The sequence below is a fragment of the Crinia signifera genome, chromosome 3 (genome assembly GCF_055691185.1).
Source record: "Crinia signifera chromosome 3, ASM5569118v1, whole genome shotgun sequence".
NCBI lineage: Eukaryota > Metazoa > Chordata > Amphibia > Anura > Myobatrachidae > Crinia > Crinia signifera.
Window position 1 is genome coordinate 204,889,868 of NC_139219.1, and position 16,796 is coordinate 204,906,663.

The following is a 16,796-nucleotide window of genomic DNA, read 5'->3' on the forward strand; positions in this document are numbered from 1 at the left end:
CAGCCAATCAGATTCTGGCTATTATCTTCTACAGTAGAAGGTGCCAGATAAATGATATGCAGAATCTGGTTGCTATGGACAACATCTCTATTTCTATAAACCCACTTGTTAATAAATATACCCCTAGGTATAAACTATTTCTAGGCTGTATTCACCATCTAGAAATACTTGCACATATGACCACAACTGGGTTTTTATACTGCTGTTATTAAAATGCTTAAAGGAATAAAATAATAATGTTAGTTAGGGGTCATTTTGGTAAACTTTCTAATAGATAATTACATTTTCTCGTATAATTTGAACTAGCTGTGACACCAAGGTGTAAACTCTCAGCTAATATCATGACAGCGACAGTTTGTTCTATATAGCGTGTATGGTATAGTGGAAATCACAGTGTTTTTTTGTGTCATTCTGCAAATGAAACGTTTGCTTGTGTGTGTTTTTTTTTTTTTTAAATGGGTGTTGCTGCTGGTTATAGCCTGACAGGAGGAGTTTGTCTCGTCATTGAATTTTCCTTCCTGCACTGCAAAAACGAAATCTACTTTAATTTAACATCAAGAAGCATAGGAAGAATGATGTGGCATCTGCAAAGTAGTGAGCAGAGTCTGAATGCGATGCTGGTACCTCTGATGGGCTGTATGGGTCAGTATGAGCATGCACTTGTACAGCTTGCTGTGTGTGTGTGGTGTCTGTCCCGTTCTGGCACTGCATGTGTCCCACATGGCAGTGTGTGCACTGCTTGGTTCTATTTTTAGGAAGACTCAGGTTGAGAAAACTATAGTAAACATAAATAGACGTTTGACGTGTACATGTTCTTGGTTGATACACAAAGTTTGTTTTTCTTTATTGTATCTGCTATATTCTCATGGATATGTTTATTTCTCCTTGCTGATCACTTTTACCACTGCAATTGATTTACACTGTATGATGTATAAACAGTTGTGTTATTTTGGCTGTATAAATGCTGTGTGCATTGTACCTTTCACAGCTGATACTGGTTACCTGTGTGTGCATATGTTGGAGCATGAACTCATTCAGCTGTATGAAGATTTATCATGATATTCACCATGAGGTAGATGTGTGCACATCTGCACATCACAGAATACCAATCCAGTACATAACCAATTTGCCTTTATTTTATTTATTAACAGTTTCTTATACAGCGCAGCAAGTTCCATTGCGCTTTACAGTTGGCGCAACAGAATTGCTTGCCTTAATCTCCTGCTCCAGCCATCCCAATTTGACTACCTTGCTATCGCTCTACCTTCCTGCCCTCAGGCACACACTGACTGACTTGCTCACATCTTGTGTTTTCTGTCTGTCTTCACTCACCTTAGATTGTCAGTTCCTAGGTGCAGGATTCTCTTTCCTTATGTCCTCTCAGCCCTTTTCTCTTGCACTGTAAATACAGCCATTGTCCTGATTATGTTTTGGCTACTGTAATGTTCTGTTTTACCCTGTTCTCTTACTGTTTGCACTGCAGACCACTTGTGGCACAATATAAATAGAGTAAATAATGTAATAATAATGTAACCCATTCATAGTATTGCATTCTGTTACATTGGGACCACCCTTTTAAGCCCCACCCACACTTTTCAACTTTTTAAAATATATCACTCAATTTGGCCCTTCTGGGCGATATCTTGCTTAGTGTGTATGCTCAATATTGTTAACGATGCGCATTCCTGTGAATCGTATAACAATCCACCTGTTTTCTGTGCTGCATGTTCAATGTTGACTATATCGTCAATAAGGGGGCGGGTGACGTGACTGACGATATTGTTTACCAGTATCATTCAGTATTTATGCACAATATCGTTGGCCTGGGCTTACCATTGATAATGGAGTCTGTACGGGGATGTAGGGTGTGTACACTTTTACAATTGTAGGACAATCTGCCGCCTCCCCACACCCCCCGGTCGCAGTTTACCGTGGCTGCACACACCCGGCATATGCACATGCGCAAAAATGCGCATACGCCCAACATCGGTCCCTTGTGCGAACACATGGGCTATGCGAAGCGATCTGAATAAGGGCCAAAGTGTGTGCTCCCACTGGTTAGCAACAGCATCTTCTGTTGCCCATACATGTTGCTAAGACTCAGGGTATCGTCACTGGCAGCATACTCCTGCATGTGGCCACTGACCGTATATATGTTTGGTCATTTGGAAGACTGCACAGTGTTTGCACTTTGGCCCTGATTCTGGTTTGATCGGTAAGCTGTGAACTTTGCATCTTACCGAGCACCAGAGACACTGCCTGCCTGAATGCCGCCCACTGCCACCGATTCCCCTCGATACCATGCAAGGCAGTGTGTAATGAAGTCACATCCCCTCGCACATGACTCTGCTGCAGGAGAGATCATTGGAAGGTCGCCGACCATCTAATGATTCCTCCTGGCTTTGCAAATAGAAGTTTTATTTGTGAGCGCAGGGACGAAGACGGGGTGGGCGGCTGACATGCTGTGACGTCATCCACCCGCCCCCTGACAAACATCATCCCGCACATGGGAACCATGGGAACGCCCGTAAGACTTTGGGGGTACCCATGGGCAAACCCCGTCCCCACCACCCTTGGGCACCCCGATCCTTGCGAACGCTGAAGCCATTCGCAAAAGGGAGCTGCTCATGTGCCTAATATACCATGCGCAGAGCCCCACACACCCCGTCCGAGTAAATCAGAATCACCCCCTATATCATTTGACTTTGAGTTCAAGGGAAATAATTGATTTCATATTGTGTGCACATTGTATGCGTCTGCAATCAGCTGAACAGCCAGATCACTTCCAGCTTCTTGGGACTTTAAAATATATTTTTTATTGTGTAAAGGTATCTGTGATAGGGATGATGTAATGCCATACAGTGCAGCAACCTGCTTTTCCCCTCTTTTACAATATAACACAAGTCTTTTGCAGAGACATACAGAACATCCAGTACTTGCCTACTCTGCCCCCCCCCCCCCCCGCCCCCTTTACAGGGGCAGCATGTTAGGCACATAGGGGGCGTGGCTAGCATCAGATGGGCTGCCCAGGGAATAGCTGCACGATTGCGCCATTGTGGTCCCAACACCACTATACTGTGCTCAAAAACCATGCACTGTATAGTGGGCGTCCTCAAACCCCCCACTAGTACTCTGTTGTAGGTATACAGGTGTGTTACTGGATGATTGGCTGCCCTTAGTAAACTCATTTAAGGACATTGTAACCAGTTATTTTCAGCACCCTTTGCAGAAATGGCTGATAACAATGAACAATGCCTTGTGCTTGTCAGCAAAGCAAATAGAAGTAGAAAGGCAAATCTCTCAGGTCCTGCCATGGCATGGGAACATTAACAGGTGCATCTGTATATACATACAGTAGCACTTGTATATAGGCAAGCTGTACTAGGTTTACTGGCTGTTTAATATTTTAATGAGGGTCAGACCAACAGTAAGTCTGAAGATTGTTAGAATAATACAAATAGGGCTGCAGGCAGGGTTTTACTGTATAAGAAAATATCGGGAGACTTACACACTCCCTGTACAGCAGCTTTGGCTGTGTCTGTGGTTCTCCCCCTCTCTTTTTTTCTACAGGGTTTTACTGTATAGCTCAATTGTATAACCTGTTGGCAGGCCGGTAGGTGCCCCGGCTGTGACAGTCTACATGTGCAGCTGTGCTGATGTATATTGCCTGATGTGAGCAAGCCAAGGTTACAACCAGACACTAAATGGTGCTACAGTATGTTATCCAGCACTTATTGTTCCCTTGTCTTCTTTATTTGTTGGAGTCATGTGTACCCTGGCTTGTTGGTAATTATCTGTATGGTTTGTCCACATTACAGATAACTATGTGTATGTTGCTGGGGTGGATTTGAGGAGAGCTGACAGTGTTTGTGACAATTGTCTGTGAAATTCATTGTATAAAGCTTTTATAATTTTATATATATATATATATATATATATATATATATATATATGCGCATAATAATTATCTTGAATTTTTAGTACATTATTGTGTCTTATTGTTTATAGGTGGCCTCCTATTAAAATTTTCTATATTGGTCTAAATAAATTAGCTTTGATATTATACCGAGACAGTTTCCATCCAGTTATTTGAGTCTGTGCATTCACTCATGGTGTGTATTCCTTTAAGATATTACAAATAAATAGCGCAGCAATTCCCACTTTGGTGGTTACAATTGTCTGTGAGCAGTGGTGGCACAAGGATGAAGGTTCTGCAGTGTGTGCAAAATATGCACAATAATATTAGTTATTTACCACATGCAAGTGTTCAGGAAAGTGTTTTTTCTTCCTCAAAACCATTATGGGACCACACATTTGAACCAACAACATCCATGTGTGCTGATTTTATTTACATTTAATGTTAATATTGCCTATATTAAATAACACCATCTGTGTAATTTATAGACATTTATTATTGAGACCAATGAGAAATACAACGGTGACTTGATACACACTTGTTTGCGCTTTTTTCAAGCATTGCTGTCAGCCAGATATATACCTGTATGGTGTTTGTGTATACATGTCTTTTTCTCATTAACTATATATATAGTATATATTTAAATTATACGGCGATCTTCGCAGCTTACCAAGCCAACCAGAATCAGGCATTTATTAGTGTATTATTGGGGCAGATGTATTAAGCCTTAACAAGAGATAAATGCAAGTGTGATAAGGAGAGATAAACGTCCAGCCAATCAGCTCCTTTAATGACTTTTTTTCAAACACAGCCTGTAACATGACAGTTAGCTGGTGATTGGCTGGACGTTTATCTCTCCTTATCACAATTGCATTTATCTCTTGTTAAGGTTTGATACATCTGCCCCATTGTATCTGGCATGCATTGCAGCTTCTAGTAATGAGCATGTGCTTACAGAAATCTCTTAAGCTGTGTACACACGGCTGCTATAGGGGCTGATATTGCTGGGAATATGGTCGCTGGCGACCATATTGTCAGTGATGGAAGTGTGCCCCTGCGATAAATCGCCGGGTGCGCGCTCCCGTTTTCAGCCCCGTTCTAATTGCTGGTCGCAGGAGCTTGCTCCTGTGATCAGCTGATTACCCCTGCGGCACCGCAGGCAGAGGTTCCCTTTCATCAGCAACCATCTCTGGTTGCTGATGAAAAGGAGAAACTGAGCAATATATTGCTGAGCAATATATTTCCCCCGTGTGTACGCACCTTTAACGAGACTTTGCCATATCAGTCAGAATGGGAATGATTGATACTAGTATACTTGATAGCAAAATTGTAGTAGACATGTGGTATGTAAAACCTGTCAGAGGCCACCAGCAGATATCATGGATGAGAATTTGATCATCATTGTAGTAATTATTCCGATAATAACCCTGCCGATGAAGTAGACAAATGTGTACTTTGGAAAACTGCTGCTTAGTATATTTTAGTATATTTGCCCATCTAAAACAATGGTTGTTGAAATAGACCAAAGAAGTAAGCACAAATCCGAATAGAGCAGCCTTAAAGGTTTTGATTAAAGGAATAGAAGTTGTATATCAACAAAATGAGGTTCTGCAATATCCAACAGTCATATCAATTAACAAGAAACACAACACCTCAACAATCTCAGTACTACAGTGCAGTTCGCTTTAAAGACCCTGACACTTTATTGAGGCCTGCATATTTAAGGAGAGATAGTATCACTTTCTGTTTTATGCTGTAGAATGTAAGTTGACGTCATTATTGTATACAGGAACTTCATGATTGATAATGTGTTATTCACTGTAAAGTGCACACGCCTCTCCCGCACTCACTGTCCCTTCTCTTTAACCTTTTTTACATATTTTTTGTTAAACCACTTTTTTTTTCTATTTCCAGATGAAAGAGACAAAGTTCAGAAGAAAACATTTACTAAATGGATTAACCAGCACCTAATGAAGGTGAGTAAGTAACAGTAAGGAATATATTATGTGTACTTTAGTTATTAACCTGCCCTCTACTATCCCACATACTATGCCACTTTTACCAATTTATACCTAAAGCATAAATCAGTGAAAGTATTCTGTAATTTTCAGGAATTTTTTTTTGGGGGGTGGGGGGGCATTTATCAAAGCGTTGAGAGATAGATCGGCTAGTACTTTATCTCTCACAATTTTATCTCTCTCCAAAGAGATGCCAAATTTCACTTTATATGCTCCATGTCACTAAATATAAATGTATAGATAATAATAGGACACAATGTGTGAAATATGATGAAGTGTTTTGTGCAAATGATCAGATAAAGTAATACTGACCTATCACTATATTTATTCTCAAAGGTCAGTTCATTCGGCTTAAGTGGTATTATATAGATAGATTTGGATGTGATAACCATAGTAAATATACAAATTGTTTTTAAATAGGTAGCATTAAAAAAAAAAAATTCATGGCATAAAATTTATGTAATAGCATGATTGTAAGCTTGCGTGCGAGCAGGGCCCTCCTACCTCTATGTCAGTTTGTTACTACCCAGTTTGTTTAATCATTGTTGTTTCCAATTTTAAAGCACAACAGAATATGCTGCACTATATAAGAAACTATAAATAAATTATAAATGTATTGTGCAGGGTACTGAGCATTCTGTTATTGGTGAAACTGGTACATCTGCAAGAAGTAACTTGTACAGTACTGCTGTTTGACTCAGGGAATGCTGTCATTAGCATTTCCTCTCTATATTTATAGTTAGTTTGCCCTTGCTAACCACTGCCAAGCTGGCTCCCTGCAGATATGTGTTTTAGATTAAGACAAATCAAGCAGCGACTAGTCATAAAATGGAAAAAAACAAACACATTTTTTTTTGTATAGCAGTCGGGGGGTTATTCTGATTCACTCGCAAAGGCACAATCACTCTCTAATGGACAAAACCATGTGCGCTGCAGGTGGGGCAGATTTAACATGTGCAGAGAGAGTTCAATTTGGGTGTTTTATTTTTTCTGTGCAGGGTAAATACTGGCTGCATTATTATTACACTGCAATATAGATATCAGTTTGAAGTACACCCCCCCACCCAAATCTAACTCTTTCTGCACATGTTACATCAGCCCCACCTGCAGTGCACATGGTTTTGTCCATTAGAGAGTGATTGAGCCTTTCCGAGTGAGTCAGAATAACCCCCTCTGTGTAGACATGATCCACAGCTGTGGTATGAATAATGGTGCCCACAGACACTACAATAATCAAATGCGTTTTGTACTTTTTAAGTACAAAACGCATCCTCTGTACAATGATCGGGTGCAGTTTAAGTGCCTCTGCGACGCGATGCGCGTCCCCGGCACCCCGATATTGTATGTCCAAAAAAGTATGTGTAGCACATACTTTTTTGGACATTATCGCACAGCATCGGGCCTGCTGTGTAGTGGCATACGATTAGTATGCTGTCCGTGCTTTTTTTTTTTTTAAACACGCCCCCTCCGCTGTCAGTCATCTGCTGCTGCGGCGCGAAGAGGGCTGTCAACGTGGAGGCAGTACAGGCGGCAGCACAGGTCGGAGCGGAGCGGCAAGACAAGGCGGCTATCAGGTAAGGTTTTTTTTTTTACAGGTGCCCGCAAAATTACATAGGAGCAGAGGCGTAGCTTTAATATTGGCCGCCCGCTCGCCTCAAGCCCGCCCGCCCGCTTCAATCCCGCCCGCAGCCCCCGCACACTCAGCGCAGGAACGCCAGCACCCCCCCGCAGCCAGGTAGACGCTGCACGGCCTTCCGGACCCCCCCCACAGGGTAATTTTGCTGTGGGTAGGGGGTATTGCTGGGGCTGAAGAGGCTGCAGTGAAGGTGCAAAGTGTATTTTTATTGAAGGGGTGCTGATGGACATTGAAGGTGCGGTGCGGGGAGGGGGGGGGGGGGGTTGGTGTTTGACACAGGTCTTTTTCTTTTATGGGGGAGTCAGAGAAGGTTAAAGGGGCCCCAGCAACTAGTGCAAAACTAAGATCAAATCGCATCGCACGTACATTGTACGTGCTAAGTGCAAATCGCATCGCATGCTAAAAGAAAATTGTATAGAACAATTGTATAGTCAAAAACGCATAGCACAGTACAATTGTAGTGTCTGTGGTCACTTTAAAAGAGCTGGAGTTTAAGTTGGGTACACACAATACCGATGGATCTGCCGACCAACATGTCGGCTGATTTGGTAAGTATAGGCCTATTCACACAGCTAGACATGCCGATATATCTTCAAAATATATCTACAGGGACTGTGCTGTAGAGACGACATCATATGTGTGTGAACGGCATCATTGAATTTCACAAACATATTGGGTGTACACATATTGGGTGTACACTACTGACATACCCATGGAACCACTACTGATATATACTAGGAGCAAGTTTCATCTTTGCTCCTTTGGCCATGGCTAGCCATGGCTATTCTATTGTTCTCAGCTGCAATACGTATTGTATTGCAGCTGAGAACAATAGAATAGCCATGGCTAGCCATGGCTAGCCATGACCAAAGGAGCAAAGATTAAACTTGCTCCTACTGTAGTTTGTCACTCAAACAAACAATATATTGTTTTAGTGTGTACCCAGTCTTATATACACACGGTTCGATTTCATCTATTTTTCTATTTGATTTTGCTTATGGAAGAAAAATCAAAACGAAATCGAAAAGAAATCTAATGCATTCAATTTGATTCCAATGCGTCAAAATCGAAGAGAAAAATATAGTGTGCAGTCAAGACTATCTGTACAGATATGTACTACTGTATATACAATACAGCCTAAGTCAAATGTGTACATGGCACCATGCTATTCGATCCCGATTCAATCAGGAGTAGACTGTCACTTAAATGTGAATTCTCGACATGGGGTTTTTCGCTGTTTTTTCACCCGAATGTGGACACAGTCGATATGGACACAGGTCAAAGTGCACCGTGTCCCCTCGCATGGCTCTCTGCGCTCGCTATGCTTCGGGCACGGTGCCTTGCTATGCTTGGCACACTAATTTTTTCAGTGGTAGCCAACTACGGTCCTCAAGAGCTACCAACAGTTCACATTTTCCAGACAACCTAGCTGCTGCACACGTGCACTCATTACTAGCTGAAACATTTTCAGAGATCCAAAGGTGGAGCCAATTACTTCACTTGTGATTCTGTGAGGAGATCATTGGAAAACATTAACTGTTGGTAGCTCTCGAGGATCGGAGTTGGCTACCCAGCCCTAGTGGATGGTAGGGCATGAAATACCGCCTGTCGGCACATGCCGGTTAAAAGAAACTGTGAAAAACCCCATGTCGACCAGTTGACTGTCAACCTTGCCCACGTCGACATAATGCTTGTGTCGACCTAATGACCTGCTGAACTTGACCCATGTCGACCTTGACCCACTTTTTGCTAAAATTGTATCCTTTATGGACACAAAGGAGAAAGTCCTAGCCATAGCTGTTTTTTTATACATTGTGATTTGATGTTATTGTGGGTTTTAAATAAATGTTAATTTTCCTTATTACATACTGTCCATTATATATTAATTGTAGATATTAGCAATGATTTTACTTCTTGTTTTTTACATTTATAGGGGCTGACATCCCCTCTATGGGCTGCCTTTGTGTTAGATTTCTATATTTTTCATTATTGGTCTAATTGTCGGCTTTCAAGACGACATAGTGTCCAGAATGTCAACATTTAACATGTCAATATTGTCAGTGTCAACACTCCGATTTTAGTTGAACTCTAATTGCAGCTTTATCCTTATTGCAATACAAAAAAAATTCTCTTTAGCACAATTTTAACATCTATATACAAATTTCTCTTATATACAGTACATCCATATACTCCTATTAGGGTGAAGTAGAGAGCCCATTAACAATGTACTTATCCATATGATAAAATCTTAGTGATATCAAATGAGGCATTGTCTCCTGACACTTCCATTACATCTGTATATTTTACATGTTTCACAAAATTAACTGTTAACTTCATCAGAAAATGGACTACAGTAGATTATTGGGTAGTATTGTCTTTAAATACATAGATCTATGTGTAATGGTGCCCATGCATACTTCCCGATCAGTGCTGGACATTGCTATGTGGCTCTTCACCAATGTACAGTGACACAAACATACCATCTCTGTGCATACTCTGCATATGCATTGGCCGTCCCTCATAGGCATATGCATACACCATTATTTGTGGCCATTTGTAGTGCAGATATTTGCTAAAAAGTTGCATTTTTAAGTATTCTAATAAATATATATGCAGGGCACAGTATTTCTATTTAAACTCATGTCGGTTGACTTTATAATGTGTAATAATAATGATTTCATAGATTAATGGCAAAAACGGAGACATTACACAATTATATAAACATTGCAAACTACTGTAAATGCATTTTGGTATCCATGAAAACATAGCAACATCAGGATGTCTCAGGAGACAGACTGTGACATCATCTAGCGGTACATCATGAAAGCAGGGATTTTCAGCCTACATTTCTGTACAGATGTCTGTTTGCTGCCCAGGGCAACTTCTCCATGGTTACACAATTGTGGGAGGAATGCTCACTGACAGGCTGAACACTGGAAGTGTGCATTAGTGTTGAAACTCTGTTTTAGGTTTGTGTTTGTGCAATAGCCAGTACTATTCTTTTTTTATTATTATTCAACATAAAGACATGTGTTTTATATATATATATATATATATATATATATATATATATATATATATATATATATATATAGTATGTAACAGAATATAAAAAACAATACAGCGTACAAAATGAGAGAATGTACAACAATAGGAGGATACAAAAAGCAACACCTAGTATAAGTACCCAAAGGCGCCATTCGGGTAAAAATAAACTGCGAAAAATATGGAAATATATAAAAATAATACAGATATATATATAGAGTAATGCACATAACCACTCAGCACATGTTTCAAATACAATGGTCACAGTATTAAATCAGAATAACTAGGGTACTAGTATCAACCTAAACCACAAGAAAAAAACTCCCCACAAATCAAATCTACCTCAAACCCCCCCCCCCCCCCCTCCCCTACACACACACACACACCCTGTATGACCATGGGCGAATTTAGGGGTCAGGCCGCCCCTAGGCACAACATTTTTGTGCCCCCCCCCCCTATTTTAATGTAATCATATATGTATATACATTGTTATTTATATATTTCATAAAAATGTAACTGTAGCCCACCTTAATATTTTTTTAAGCACTCTGGACTGCTCACTGTACGGAGGACCCGGAGGGAGGGAGGCACTGTACAGTGATTAGCACAATGTCAGTCTCTCTCCGGCTCACACACTGTGACTGACTGAGCGCAGGGGGGATCTGCACGCCGCTCAGCTCAGCTGCTGGATACACAGCAGCCGATAGACTGTGTGTGTGTGGAGTAGCCAATGGACGGGAGCCGGTAGCAGTGAGCCTGAGCCATTTCCGTACGCGCAGGGGGACCGTCGGACCCAGCCACTAAGCGGTGATGTAATGTGCATGGTAGAGTGGGTGGGCAGTGGTGAGTGACTAGCGGCGCTGCCGTCGACATATGATAATTCATGTCTGGGGCGGCGGCGCTCGTCACTCACTGCTGCCCACCCGCTCTGCCATGCTGCTATTTAACAGAATGTCAGCCTGCCTGCCACCCTTAATTGGTGCCGCCCTGAGGCCGGTGCCTCACGGGCCTAGGCACAAATCTGGCCCTGTGTACGACCTACCCCCAACTTTTGGTATACTTTGTTCCCTTAACATTTACCCCTACCCACTAACTATTCTAACTAATTATCTAAACCCATTATACCCATACCCAAAAGAAGGATATGCAGATGGATATCTGACGGGCTTAAAAAAAACAAAAGAATATATTGAGGTATCGAGTGCAAACATTAAGACAAACATAAAAACATACAAGTAAGAATATACTAAACAGAATAAACATAGCTCTGCCTTCCTGGTACTTACAGTTTCAAAAAATCACACTGAGAAATAACTAAAGGCCCATACACACTTAACGATTTTCAGCTGAAAATCGCTCAAAACAGCCGTTTTGAGCGATTTTCGTCCGAAAATCGCCCAGTGTGTATGCCCCGGAGATTGCCGACTAGCGATGATGCGCGCTCCCGCATCATCGCTAGGAAAGTGGGTCATCTGCTGGTTTTACCAGCAGATGTGGCGATGATGGATGGTTTTCCATCCATCATCGCCGTGTGTGTGTGTACGCCTGCCGGGCTGAAAGATTAACCACTTTCAGCCCGGCGGACCGCCCCCCGCCCCCTCGCCCCCTCGCCTGTCATACTCACCCTGTGCTCCGTCTGGCTGGCCGGCTGGATGGATGCTGCTGCAGAGCCCTGCTCCCCGGCCAGGCTAGCCCCGCCCCCAGCCTGGCTAAACACACGGAGCAGACAGCACTGCTCCGTGCTAACACCCTGCTGGCCACCAATGTTTATATTATTGTGCCCACTGCCACCAATGTGTTCATTAAATGCACCTATATAATATATATATATATATATAAAATATATATATATATATATAAAATATATATATATATATATACATATATATATATATACACATATATATATATATATATATATATATATATATATATATATATATATATATATATATATATATATATGGATTCAGTATTGAATCCCGGCGGTCGGGATCCCGGCGTTCAGAATCCCGACCGCCGAAATCCCGACCGCCGAAATCCCGACAAGGGGGGGACGTGGATCGCCCCCCCTTGCGGGCGCGCTGCGCTCGCCACGCAGCGGGCCCGGTGCCTCGCTACGCTCGGCACACTAAATTATTCTTCATTATTCGGGATTTCGGCGGTCGGGATTTCGGCGGTCGGGATTCCGGCGTCGGGATTCTGAACGCCGGGATCTCGACCACCGGGATCTTAACTGCATCCCATATATATATATTATATATATATATATATATATATATTCCTACTATCTCCGGCACTCGCCTCTATACTCTGGATATTTTGCTGCCTGATGACGGACTGAATTAAACCGGTCCGAAACGTTGCAATGCACCTTGTGTGTATGTGAGTTTTTCCAGAGTATAGAGGCGAGTGCCGGAGATAGTAGGAATAAGTGTGAGCTGTGGCTTGTCCTGCGCACCGCCGCGCTGATCACAGAGTGCAAGTGCCGGCTATTCGCTGTGTATATATATATATATATATATATATATTTTATTTATATATATATATATATATTATAATATATTGTTGGTGCATTTAAATACATTGGTGGGCAGCTGTGTGCGTCGCTATCTGCTGGGGACGGCCATGGATAGTGTAGGGCACGGGGTGCCCCAGGCGGGGAGGGAGGGCGCTTTAGCGCTTACCCACTACACTGGGGGTGGGGGTTGCCGCGTTTCTCCACGGGGAAATTATGCGGCCACATCTCTCCGAGGGAGGGAAGGGGCTGGAGGGTGATGCGGTGATGGCCTCCGAGTCGCTCCAGGGGCACATGGGGGGGGGGTGTCATTTAAATAAATATACATTTGTGGCAGTGGGCATATAAATATATAAACATTGGTGGGCAGTATTGGCGGTAACGTATATATTGCTGGTCTGTGCCAGCAATGCATACATTAGTGCCAACACTGCCCACCAATGTTTATATATTTATATGCCCACTGCCACCGATATACTGTATATATATGGAACCCTTGGAATTCAAACCCAGCCCATTTATAATGAAAGATTTTCAGCAAAGTCTTTCGCCTCCTGAAAATCTCTCGCTCTTTGGGGAAAATAGCTCAGTGTGTACGCACTACTTTGGTGAAAGATATAGCTATCAAAGATTTTGGCAAAGTCTTTTGAAATGAAAATCTTCAAGTGTGTATGGGCCTTAAGATTTCACTGATGAAATAATAATTGACATACAGGATATAAAGAAAGGTATGAGTGAAGAAGAACAAGAAGCTTTATTGGCATTAGAAGAATTGGACACAGAAACTGGGCCCAGCTCGCCAGTGCCAATGGTGAGCACCAGTAGACCACAAGTAAAACCTAATGTAGGGTACACACCAGGACGACCCGCTCACGATGCACATCGTGAGCGGGTCGTCAGTGTCTCGTCCGACCCGCTCACGGTGACGGGGGGGGGCACGACCCACTCACGATGTGCACCGTGAGCGGGTCCGATCCGATGGCGACCCGCACCCGGCTGTATGGTCGTCATTGAGTTCCTACCTGCAGCAGGTAGGATCTCAATAACGACCGACCGACCCGCGGGACCGCGCATCGGATCGGTATCGGTCCACACCAGGACAGAAAAGGGCCCAATCACCACACAATCTACATCCAATTGGTCGGAATTGGATCTAGATTGAGGGGATCGGGCCCTAGTCGTCCTGGTGTGTACCCAGCATAAGTCTACTTCCTTTCCCCCAGACACCAGTAGCCCAGAAATCCAGATCTTCATGAAGGCAGTGTCCTCAGAACTTGACCATCTTCACTGCAATCAACATCGATTATTCAAGAAATCAAACATCAGTGTACAAGAAAGATAGGCTATTAGGCAAATACAGGAATGGTAGGATGTGTTAGTGAAACCTAGTGACAAGGGCGGCAACATCGTAATATGGTCTAAAGATAAATATTTGAAGGAAGCTCACCGTCAATTAAATGATGTGAATTGTTATAGGTCTACCCTATTCAATCCCATGGAAAACTACAGGGAACAATATCGCAGAATCCTTGATGAGGCTAAATCAGCTGGCACCATTACTGCCAATGAATACAAATATTTACAAAGCAACAACCCAGTAATGCCAACCTTTTACATGTTGCCAAAGGTGCACAAGAGAATTAATGATCCACCAGGAAGGCCGATTGTGTCGGGCAACGGCGGCCTTACCGAAAAAGCATGCACCTTCCTTGACCTGCACCTCAGACATTTCGTTTTTAACCTGCCTTCATTCGTACAAGACACCTCTGATGTACTACGAAGACTCCATGATATGTGCTTGGAAGACAATCAACTCCAGGTGTCATTAGATGTAGAGGCCCTGTACACCTCAATAAACCATGACCAGGGTATAGAGGCGGTCAGATACTTTATGGATGCTGAGAAACATGAACCATTTCAGCAATTCCTGATAAAGTTATTAAAATTTATACTCCATCATAATGTATTTACATTTAATTACCGGTTCTATTTGCAGGTGAGGGGCACAGCTATGGGGGCGGCTTGTGCCCCCACCTATGCAAACATATTCCTGGGTAAATGGGAACAGGAAGTGGTGTTCAATGAGGCTAATGATCGATTTACCTCACATGTCGCGATGTGGCTGAGGTACATCGACGACATTTTCCTTATATGGGAAGGAGATGAGACACTACTCCTACAGTTCATACAACAGCTGAACATCAATCTCCATTTCACTCATACCATCAGCAAACAAGAACTTGCATTTTTGGATCTTAAAATTTACAAAGATAAGAACAACCACCTGGCTACCCAACTATACCGTAAAGACACCGCCACTAATACCTTGCTACACCAAACAAGTGCACACTTCCCACCTACAGTCGAGAACATCCCCAAAGGGGAGTTTCTGCGACTCAGAAGAAATTGTTCGGGGGAACAAGAATTCAAGATCCAAAGTCAAGAACTTACCCAACGCCTACGAGAGAGGGGGTATAGTCACACTTCCACCAAAAAAGCCATGAGAAACGCCATGAAATTGGACCGTGAGTCCTTAATATTTAAAACCAAAAATAAACAAGCGAAAGATCAGACTATACGCTTTGTACGTGATTTTTGTCAAGAATGGCAGACCATCAAAGGTATCATACAGAGACACTGGTCCACTCTGCTCCTAGATCCAACGTTAGCCAAAAGGCTTGGCCCTACAGTTTCTATGAGTTGGCGGAGAGCTAGAAACTTAAAAGATTGATTGGTCAACAGCCACTTTGTGAGAAGTATACCATCAGCAAATCGACAAAAAGGGACCTGTCCTTGTGGACAATGCAAGGCTTGCCAATATATGATAACCAAGGTTAATATCAATGACAGATTTGGCAAAATAATCCAACTCAAAGACTATATTAATTGCAAAACCGAAGGCGTAGTTTATTGTATCTTCTGTGGATGTGATCAGAGATATGTCGGGATGACGACACGTCCCCTCAAGCAACGAGTGCTTGAACATGTAGGGACTATCCGAAATGGGGCAATGGATCTACAAAACCATAAGAAGTTAACATCTGTTGCAAGACACTTCATGACAAAACATGGTGGTTCCCTCAAAGATTTTCGAGTGTGTGGTTTGGAGAAAGCCAGTTTGGGTATCAGAGGCGGTGATCTTACTGAAGTCCTACTTAGGAAAGAGAGCCAATGGACATTTGAGTTGGGGACTTTGAGTCCTGATGGCATGAATGAATATATAAACTATGGAGCCTTTCTCGCATAATCCTCTTAATATCGGAGTAGCACCAAATGATATATAAAATCTATCTCCCCTGTTTGAAACTTCCACTTTACATTCCCTATGATTCCTTGCAGATCTTTATTCAATTCAAGTATAGCATCATTCCAACTTTTGCCAACTATGGCAAACTGGATGGTAAAGATCTACAGATATGACTATGATCCAAGTATTAGGCTTCCATCCCTTCCTCCTTTTCCCCTATATTTATTCTCACAAAATCCATTCACAAAGTATGGGCTTGATTGTCCCTTAGTATATTCTTCTTAAAGTTTTTGTCACACATCTGGCAATCTTGTGTATTGCCCATCATGCCAGAACCTCACTGTTTATTTATTTTAGATGCACTTTATATATCTATTTCTTTGATTATTATTATTGTAGGATCTTATTATCACTAA

At 42.3% G+C, this 16,796-nt stretch overlaps 1 protein-coding gene across 18 annotated transcripts in view; it reads left to right on the forward strand.

The window, feature by feature from the left end:
- DST (dystonin) overlaps nucleotides 1-16,796 on the forward strand; it is a 522,642-nt gene that overhangs the window by 131,902 nt on the left and 373,944 nt on the right. For 17 of the 18 annotated variants that reach the window (XM_083177288.1, XM_083177291.1, XM_083177290.1 and 14 more), the window contains one exon: nucleotides 5,831-5,892. In XM_083177288.1, coding sequence (XP_083033414.1) covers nucleotides 5,831-5,892 — 62 coding nt within the window. Of the gene's footprint in view, nucleotides 1-556; nucleotides 643-5,830; nucleotides 5,893-16,796 lie in introns of those variants that run through there. The other variant, XM_083177301.1, reaches the window with a different exon arrangement.